The sequence below is a fragment of the Pempheris klunzingeri genome, chromosome 12 (assembly GCF_042242105.1).
Source record: "Pempheris klunzingeri isolate RE-2024b chromosome 12, fPemKlu1.hap1, whole genome shotgun sequence".
In the NCBI taxonomy this organism is placed as follows: domain Eukaryota; kingdom Metazoa; phylum Chordata; class Actinopteri; order Acropomatiformes; family Pempheridae; genus Pempheris; species Pempheris klunzingeri.
This window is the reverse complement of record NC_092023.1, coordinates 22,595,163-22,605,862: the sequence shown is the minus strand read 5'-3', so window position 1 is coordinate 22,605,862 and position 10,700 is coordinate 22,595,163. Positions and strand designations below refer to the sequence as shown.

General features: G+C 43.2%; 1 protein-coding gene across 1 annotated transcript in view; it reads right to left on the bottom strand.

Annotated features, from left to right (window-relative positions):
* LOC139211127 (uncharacterized) overlaps window positions 1–10,700 on the bottom strand; it is a 36,493-nt gene that overhangs the window by 12,715 nt on the left and 13,078 nt on the right. The window contains exon 3 of the mRNA XM_070841396.1: window positions 219–380. Within this exon, the coding sequence (XP_070697497.1) occupies window positions 219–380 (162 nt within the window). The remainder of the gene's footprint in view (window positions 1–218; window positions 381–10,700) is intronic.

Sequence of the window (10,700 nt, the reverse complement as noted above, 5' to 3'; positions counted from 1 at the left end):
TCTATATGTAAAGTGTCTTGAGATTAGGTTTGCTGTTTGTTTGGAACTATATAAATATAGATTGATTGATTGAGAGTAACTACTATTTAACTGCTGTGATATAATGATAAGAGCTGATATTGAATGAAATAGGGAGAAATAATCAGGTGTAACTCCAAGATGGCAATTCTAATGATTGCAAGCTAGATCCTGAGAAAAAACAAGTAGCAGTCACACACCTCTTTGGTCTTTGTCACCCTGCTCTCCTTCTTCAGGCTGCAGATCTGCTTCTGCAGCTGAAGGTTGGTCTCTTGCAGCTGGCCAATATTCTCGATGAGTTGGCAGATGTGCTCCAGGTAACCCAGGCCTGAACCCAGAGGGTTGGAACTTGCCTGCTGTGCCTGGACAAACAGAGATTGTTGATTAAGGTACCAGGAGTAAGCTGGGAGAAAGAGTATTAGTAACTCTTAGCTACATGTCTTACAGGTCTTTAGAATGATGTGGAATCCGGAAGGATTTCAATATTTTGGCATTCCTGATATAATTGTATTCATGCCAGATGCTGCATGAGGATGCTGATTCACCCTGTACATCAGCATATTATTTGTCTGAATGGAAAATCCTCTGAGAACATCAGGCCACAGCATTTCTACAGACACTGATACACAGGGCTACCAACGCTGTGAGACAAGGAGACCTACCATGGCACACCAGTTCAAAGATAGGAGAAAAACGTACATACTCTAAACCTTTGTATACACCTTTCTAAGCCATGTTGAATAGGGTAGCCAAGGACGGGCACAGGCCCAAACCAGGGTGGCATTGAACACGACATTTCAGAATGACCCGTTGCTATTTCTAGTGCCAGCAAAAAATTAATTCCTAGTCTTCTCCACGGTACACACTGCCTCAAGAAAACTGCCATATGCTCACACTGACCCTGAAGCATTACAATCTTGGACAGTGTTACAAACTTCATCAGTGCAGTGTGATAAAGATTAGCTTGCTTTAAGCAGTGCGGGTGATGACTGACTATTATGTTTTTCTCATTTCCTTACTGCTTATCCTGGCAGTATGCACTTGCTGCTGAGACCATTTGGGACTACAGTACTACTACAGTACTACCACAGTACCACTACAGTACTATTACATATAATCACTCAACAAGGTACAAGGTTATAAGGTTCATGCAAACCCCTCCTGTCCTGGCTTGTGTACAACACAGCCAATTTGTAATGTTTCCATTCAGGATGCTTTCTATTGCTCCTCTGTAAAAGTTGACAAGAATGTGACATTTGACAAACTGGGAATGAGAACTGTTTGAAATGACGGGACAGCTGGGTGCTGCAGAATAACACTTTTGGTGAGTAATCCACAACAACAAGGTGTTGAAAATATCATTATTATATTATTGAATTCATTAAATGTAAGGGATGAAAATGTACATTCTGCTTAGTTAGCAGCACATTATATAACAGGCACTGGGAGTTTTTTTTGTTGTTGTGTGTTTGGACTGGCCTATATTTGATTGTGGCGACCATGCCACTGGCAGTTAATTGAAACCTGGATTTTATCTGACCAGCTGTTTCCAGTTGTGGAAATATGTGCACAGGTAGTGTGCATCGGGCTGGACGAGTGGCTGTTCTTGAATTGCTGGAGAACCAGTTTCTCAAAGCGCTTCATCAGATTCTCATATTCACTCTCTGCTGGGTATTTCTCATATCCGCTGTGGATATTGACAGAGCCTGTATGCCAAAGAGACTACTTTGGCTTTAGAGTCTTCCTGATTCATTCATGTGTCAGAGTCAAACAGCGGACCTCTTGTTAGCCTGCTAGCCTGCCAGCCTGCCAGCCTAACCACTACAACTGTAGTTCTCACACACTACCAGTGCCTCTTCACCACTTTGATCACAACAAGCACACAGCCAGTACACACTTATTGTTGCCACTGTTCGTGACTCATGAAGTTATTGAAGTTGAATCTCCATGGGTGGTGTTGGAAAATTAGCTAAAATAGAAAGATATTTTGGTGGGAAGTTGAGACAACAAGCGTTAGTTGTGGTTTGTTTGGGTTCATAGCTTCCTTCTGTGTTGTTGCATTTTCTCACTTTGCAGCATTTCAAAGTATCGTGGTATCAAGGTAATTTATTTTACGAGTTTGAATATGCTTTATTGCATCACAAAGAACATAGCAAAGGGTGGCAAAGGCTGGAGGCCTGTTGTGTTTGTGTCATGCTTGCACGGAAGGTGCAGATGGTCGTGTTTTTCAACAATATGAAAAAAAGAAATTTTGAGCAAATATTGATCCAATAACAAAAGCAGGATGTGAACTCAGGCTGGGGTCTTTCCCCCTCCTTCCTATGCTGCTGACAATGAAACTCCTGTCAGGCAACTGTGAACTGTGATGGAAACACTGGCCAAACAAAAGGCCAACCATAACAGGCTGCGGGATTGACATCACTCATTTCCACTGATGGACAAACCCTCCGTAGATCATACCGGCTTTTGACCATGAACCTGTTCCCACACGGCACTGTACAGCGACTGGAACTTTGCTGTTTTGAGCCATCGTCACTTCTCTAATCAACCCAGTCTATCTACATCAGGCAGCTTTTTTAACAAAAAAACTGTGAATAGCCCACTGTACCCTGCCTGCCCAGCAGCAAACAGCAGAGGACTAAAGTCAGAGATTAGCTGGTGAACCTAGTGGAGCATTTAGCCACATATTTCTCAGAAGTTGATGGACAGCCCAGTGGATACTGGATTTTAGGAAAATGCCTACAGCAGCATGTAGATTTTGGGTATCTAGTACAGCCGAATTAGTATCTGTGTTAAGAAAAATTAAACATGTTGGTTTATGTCAGATATTTAAGCAAATATTCAAGAAAATGAGGTTGTGGGATGGCAGTTCTCACAGTTTACAAAGTAGGGTCTTAAAAAGTTATATCTATCTATTAATATATCAAATATCTAGTACAGTCGAATTAGTAATAACACTGCAAATAGATCTATGATTTATTTCAGTAATGTAAATGATATAATAGTATCATAGTAATAACAAATGTTTTGTAACATAATGTTAAGTGGATGTGTTCACCTCTTTATTCAATTCAATTCAATTCAATTTTATTTGTATAGCCCAATATCACAACAGAGTGTCTCATAGTGCTTTACAAAGTTCACTGAAATAAACAAGTGTAAGCGAACAAACAATCTAATAAAGAGTCCAGCAGTCGATGAGGCCAAAGGATCAGTCCGGTGGATCAGTCCGAGGCATCACCTGCCCTTTATGACCCTCCTTCTTCGGGAAGGAAAAACTCAAAAAACCCAGTGGGAAAAGAGAAACCTCCAGGAGCACCACAGTGAAGGAGAGATCCAGCTCCCAAGAACGGACAGGCTGTAGCTTTGGACAGACGCACATGCATTGGCTGGTGGAGAACCACATCAGCGGGACCAGGACCAGGATCCATAGGAACCAGGGAACCACATCAGCAGAACCAGGACCAGGATCCACAGGAACCAGAGAACCACATCAGCGGGACCGGGACCAGGACCCACAGGAACCAGAGAACCACATCAGCAGGGCCAGGACCAGGATCCACAGGATCCACAGGATTTATAATCAGTCAGTGAGTGTCTGGATGGCTGGGTGGTTGAATCGAGGAGGAAATAGTCCACCATATTGTTGAGCGATGAACACTGTCATGTTTTTATGTTGAGAGATGTTTAACAGGAAGTGGCAACAAGAAAAGGAAGGGTATACATATATCTTATATATGCTTCCTCTGGGTAATATTATCAGGAAGCACTCCATTAATTTCCACTGTTATGCAGATGATACACAATTATATTTATCAATAAAGCCAGATGAACCCAATCAGTTGAGTAAACTTCAAGTCTGCCTTAAGGACAAGGACCTGTGGGTCCTGGTCCCGGTCCCGCTGATGTGGTTCTCTGGTTCCTGTGGATCCTGGTCCTGGTTCTGCTGATGTGGTTCCCTGGTTCCTATGGATCCTGGTCCTGGCCCCGCTGATGTGGTTCTCCACCAGCCAATGGATGTGCGTCTGTCCAAGGCTACAGCCTGTCCGTCCTTGGGAGCTGGATCTCTCCTTCACTGTGGTGCTCCCGGAGGTTTCTCTTTTCCCACTGGGTTTTTTGAGTTTTTCCTTCCCGAAGAAGGAGGGTCATAAAGGGCAGGTGATGCCTCGGACTGATCCATCGGACTGATCCACTGGCCTCATCGACTGCTGGACTCTTTATTAGATTGTTTGTTCGCTTACACTTGTTTATTTCAGTGAACTTTGTAAAGCACTATGAGACACTCTGTTGTGATATTGGGCTATACAAATAAAATTGAATTGAATTGAATTGAATTGAATTAAAGTCTTGGATGAGCAGCAACTTTCTGCTGCTAAATTCAGATAAAACTGAAGTTATTTTGCTTGGCCCCAGACACCTCAGAGACACCTTTTCTAACAACATATATACTCTGGATGGCATTACTCTGGCCTCCAGCTCCACTGTGAGGAATCTGGGAGTCTTATTTGATTAGGATTTGTCCTTTACCTCCCACATTAAACAGATTTCTAGAACTGCCTTTTTCCATCTACGCAATATTGCTAAAATCAGGCCCATCATATCCACAGATGATGCAGAAAAACTAGTCCATGCATTTGTCACTTCTAGGTTGGACTATTGTAACTCATTATTATCAGGCTGCCCCAATAAGTCGTTAAAGACTCTCCAGCTGGTCCAGAACGCTGCTGCTCGTGTTCTGACGAGAACTAAAAGAAGAGACCACATTTCTCCTGTACTGGCTTCTCTTCATTGGCTTCCAGTACAATCTAGAATAGAGTTTAAAATCCTTCTCCTCACCTACAAGGTTCTTAATGGTCAGGCTCCATCATATCTTAAAGAGCTCATAGTACCGTACTACCCCACTAGAGCTGTGCTCCCAGACTGAAGGTCTACTGGTGGTTCCTAAAGTCCTCTAAAGTAGTGCAGGAGGCAGAGCTTTCAGCTATCAGGCTCCTCTCCTGTGGAATCTCCTTCCAGTTTGGGTTGGGGGGCAGACACCCTCTCTACATGTAAGAGTAGACTAAAAACCTTCCTTTTTGATAAAGCCTATAATTAAGGGCTGGATCAGGCCTTAGACCAGCCCCTAGTTATGCTGCTATAGGTTCAGACTGCCGGGGGACTCCTATGGTGCACTGAGCTCCTCTCTATTCTCTATCCTCCTCTTCCTCTCCATCATTATGTCTCATGTCAGCCAAATGTCTGCCAGCCTTTCTGTGCTTTCTCATCTCTCAGGTTCCTGTGGATCCTGGTCCTGGTCCCGGTTCTCTGGTTCATGAATCACTGCTGCGGATCGTCGGCCACTCGTCATGTTTTTCAATAATATCATACTGCTAATCTTTTAGTCACATTCCTATTGTTAGTGTTATAGTCACTGCTAGTACGCTGGTTGCTGTTTGTGTTGTCTCTCTCTCTCTCTCTCTCTCTCTCTGTCTCTCTGTCTCTCTGTCCAACCTCCACCCAACACGGACCCTGACTGAAGCTGCCCACATTGAGCCTGGGTCTGTTCCAGGTTTCTTCCCGTTAAAGAGGAGTTCTTCCTCCACTGTTTCTCCATATAATATCTGATGCTGCTCATGTGGGGATTCTTGAATCCTTCATGTTGAATTCCTGAATCGTTGGGTCTCTCTCTAATTAAAGAGTTTGGTCTAGACCTGCTCTTTATGGAAAGAGTCTTGAGATAATGCTGTTGTGAATTGGCGCTATATAAATAAAGATTGATTGATTGATTGATTGATTGATTGATATACCTTCCCAGAGATGGACCTCACTTCCTTGGAGATAGCTGTTGATGAGGGGCAGGGTATGCAAGCAAAAGCTAGTCTGGCTGGGACAGTCCTGTTACCAGGCCTGGGACTGATCTTATCTACGGCCCAACAGAGACTACTGAGTGATCTGCAGAAAAGAGAGCGGGCTTCAGGTGGTAGATGGTAGATGGTAAATAGTCTATTTTTGTATAAAGCCTTTCTAGTCATTTTGACTACTCAAAGTGCTTTTACATCACGTCCTCATTCACCCGTTCACACATCATTCATACAGGAGGAATCTAAGCTGGAGAAGACTACTCCTTTTGTGTGCACAGACTCATTTTTAAACAGACAAACGAATAAACGTCATGCTGCACTTCCTCTGAGTTTCTGCTAACCCCATGAGTCAAGGGGTAGTAATGACTAACTTTTCACAGAACAAAGTCACAAAGTGCTTCATGGGGGTCAAAGAAAAAGAAAAAGAAAATATATATATGACCAAATCATAAATCATCATGAAGATAATAAAAACTGTAAAACAAGAATCAGTCATAAGAAGGAACAGATCTAAAACACACTAAAATACATCAATCATAACCCATAAACGACAGCAGGAGGCGAGAAAAAGGCCAGTTTGAATAAATGTGTTTTCAGCTGCTTTTTAAAAGCATCAATCGAGACAGGAAGGGAGTTCCACAATGTCGGAGCCACCACTTCAAAGGCATGATCACTCTTTGTTTTTAGTCAAGTGCGGGGGACTGACAGTAAACCCTGGTCAGAGGACCTCAGGGACCTACTGGTGATGCAGCTCAGAGATGTACACTCGTGCCTGAATCCTGATGGGAAGCCAGAGAATAGGACGGGTGTGATATGAGTTGATCTGTTGGACCTGGGTAGCAGCCTTGCAGCAGCTTTCTGGACTCTAGTCTAGAATGCATGTCTCAGTCATGCAACCATTGAGGTGACGAGGATGTGGACAGCTGATCATCTGACACATTTGGATAATGCTAAAGCATGCAATCCCTGAACAGTGTGTGCTTGTATTGGCAAGAAATACGGAATCCAGTATTGTCTGTGGTTAACATAAGTGGCTGACATCAGATCAGGAATCTCATATGTTGTCTTAAGAGGAAGGAAAATGATAACGTGTGCATGGAAGCTAGTAGCAAATTACATGTTGTGTATCATCATCTGATAATACATAATATGCTACAGTGAAGTGTGGCAGAGGCCAAAATATCATTAGATAGATAGATAGATAGATAGATAGATAGATAGATAGATAGATAGATAGATAGATAGATAGATAGATAGATAGATAGATAGATAGATAGATAGATAGATAGATAGATAGATAGATAGATAGATAGATTACTACCAGTGAGGTAGTGAAGTCAGTCAGTGAAACCAGTAAGAAATTAGTACAATTGCACATTGTTAAAAACTGCACATCATTAAATAAAAAAAGCTGAAATAAAATATAAATAAATAAGGCATTCTTGCACATTGTCCGGGGGGAGGGGTCCCTAGAAACAAAGAGAAAGAGAGAGGGAGTGGGTGGGTGGGTCATGAGCCACTGCCCTTGCCTGAGGTGTTGCACAGTCTGATGGCTCTGGGGACAAAGGATCCTCTGTACCACCCAGTCCTCAGCTGCAGTGAGAGGAAGCGTCCACTGTGGCTGCTCCTCTGCCCCCCCAGGGTGCGGTGAAGAGGGTGGCTGACATGGTCCATGATGGCCTGCAGCTCCGCCACCATCCCCAGTGAACCCAGGCTCCTACCCAGCACTGAGCCAGCCCGGTGTTCTCAGCTGTCATGTTACCTCCCCAGCAGACGGCAGAGTAAAACAGCACACTAGCCCCCACTGACGGGTAGATCATGTGCAGCATTTCACTGCAGACACCAAAGGACCTGAGCATCCTGAAGCTCTGTCCTTTTCTGTAGAGGACATCTGTATTCAGGGACCAGTCCAGTTTGTTGTCTTCCTTTGAATGTTGACTGGGGGAGGTGGGGGCTTAGACCTGCAATAGTCCATGATCATTTCCTGGGTCTTGGAGGTGTTCAGTAGGAGGTCATTCTTCTCACCAGGTCCCTGTAGTCCTCTTCCTGTCCCTCCCTCACACACGCCACAATAGCCAGAATATTTGTGGATGTGGCAGGACTCAGAGTTATATTTAAAGTCTGATGTGTACAGGATGAACAGTGACAGAGACAGACCAGTCCCCCTGTGGAGTCCTTGTGCTGCTCATCACCGTCCCAGAGACACATTTCCCCAGCCTGACGGACTGTGGTCGTCCTGTCAGGGCATCAGTGATCCAGGAAGGGAAGGAGGGATCCACACCTGTCTTTTGGAGCTTGTTGAGGTTGAATGTTGTTGAAAGCACTCAAAAAGACATGATCTTCACATAACCACTGAGCTCCTCCAAGTGAGAATAAACACGGTGGGGCATAGAGAGGAGGGCATCTTCCACATCCTCTGGAGGGGCTCCACCATTTGAGCTGCACAGACCTCAAGCAGTCTTGGACACATACCATCCGGTCAGCTGCTTTTCCTGGACGCAGCAGTGATCCAGAACTACACCTTGATTAGAGCCAAGTTTCTACTGTGGCCACAACACGCAAAAGGTTCTCTATAGGACCTATACATAAAATATACCTTTACATAGATTTACATAGCCAATAATATAATATGATGGTCTGTTGGGTATGACAGCTATAACAATGACAATGCTGCCCTCTTGGCTAGGTCTCTCTTGATCTCAGTGAGACTTTTTACCTGGTTAACTAAATGATATCCTCCTCTGGCTCTCACTTGTAGATGTTTTCATAATCTCTGCTGCATCCAAAATGATTTCCTGAACATGACAGTGTTGGAAAGGAATGAAGGCACCAGATGTGCGTGAAGCACCCAGATAGAGGGAAAGGTACAGGTAGATCGCATTCGCTGCTTGTCTCAGCCAGACACCCGTCTTCTCAGAGCACACAGATAGCACTCAGGTCGGAAATGTAAGACACCATGTACTGAAGCTGCTCTTCTGCCTAGTTTTAGTTTTGGCGAGTTAAAGCTGCATTTAAGTTGTTTCATTATTACATACCATAGTGTAGACCTGGTACTAAAACTATTTTAGTCTCATTTTTGTTAGTGCGTTTTGACATTTGATGCCCTCAACTCAGTTACAGTTGTTTGTGACTATTATTCTTACTATAATTACTATTACTATTATTAGTGCAGTGTTGTTATCAAGTGTAATAACCTGAAACACTGTCTTTTTACCAGGACTTCTTGATGAATGAACTGAAAACAACCCTGACCTGGCAGGAGCACTTCTAAGCAGTTCTCACTTATTTTGTGCTGCTGAGGAATTCCAAGTAACCCAGAAGCATCCAGGCTTTGTATTCTGATTACATTTCGCACTAGCACTGATTAATTAAGTGTGCTTTGAAAGTGTGAGATCAAACACACAGCTAAACAGCTACCATATGATTGCTGTTACTAATGTTGTAAATATGACAGCTATGCAACCAATAATATCTCCAACATCTGAACCTTAAGACTTGCAGTGATTATAGTATCCATTCTTGTAGTATTAAATGAGAGGAACAGAATAAGAGTAAAAAGACACATGGCTAAAGACAGAGAAAGTCCTTCATGTTTGAAAAAAAAATCCAATATTCCCCTGCTATGGAATACAAAGTCCCATTTAGCAGGGAAAGAAATTACATTATTAGCTGTGTTGACAAGTGACACCCCCTTACTGCCTGTCAGCACTGTACCCCTAGAGTTTGTCATGCTGGGCCCCTAAAAGCCACTGCCATACACCATTACCTCACAGGGACCTATAAAAGAGCCTTTATCTGGGCAAATATGTGAGTAATTTGAGATATTTGACACCTATTTGATGTTTCCAGGTAGGCTGCCAAGCAACACGGGGGGGGGTCCAGATGAAAGAGGGGCCGGCGGTCAGCAACAGTATCACTAGAAAAATCTCCAGTCCTTCGGCACAGATGAACAGGTGCTGCATGACATGTAGGTCTGTGGAAGAGGTGCCCCACACTGTAACACCCGTCCTCTCCACTCACTGCCTCGGCCTGACTGCAGGCAGGCCCTCGTGTTTTGGTTTGCCTGATATGCCAGCAGTAGTAATGGCCTAATCTTATCTCTGAGCTCTGTTTGGAAAGGTTTTTGAGGAAGAGAATGTGGTAGAATATCTGTAGGTTTGAAATGTAGCTTTGAATCAGCTAAAGCTGTTTAAATTATTAGTAGTTAGTATGGAGATACTTCTATCTCATTGTAGAGGTGCAGAATTGTTTTTTCAGATTTGCTGCTACTACTGGATGGATTGCCATGAAATTTAGTATAGACGTCCATGTTCCAATCAGGGTTGATTATAGTAACTGACCCCTAGACTTTCTTCCAAGTGCAATCGTCATTCATCATTTGGTTTATTACCAAGTACCTGCAAAATGAATGATATTGCCATGAGGCTCATCTGCACCTTGCATAGTGCTAGTTACCAAATGTGAGCATGCTATCATACACAAACAAAGATGGTAACAGTGGTAAACATTACATGTTGTTAGCATTGTCACTGTGAGCATACTGACGCTAGTATTCGGCTCGAAGTAAGACTTGCAGAGCAGCAAGCATCGTCGTAGACTCCTGTTCTATGGCACCCAAGCTGTAGATCGGCCTGGCCCATATTATGTATTGCACAGTAATGCATCTTTGTTTAATGTATCTACCTGAAAGATCCAGTATTGGTCAGATGCAGAAGACTGCAGCCCATTTTAGTGTCTCAAACTTGTAAAAAAAAAAAAAATGTAAACAGAAATTTTAATAATACCTATACTTAATTTGCTCTGTCAAACTGTATTCTATTTTGGGAAATGATACGTTTACTT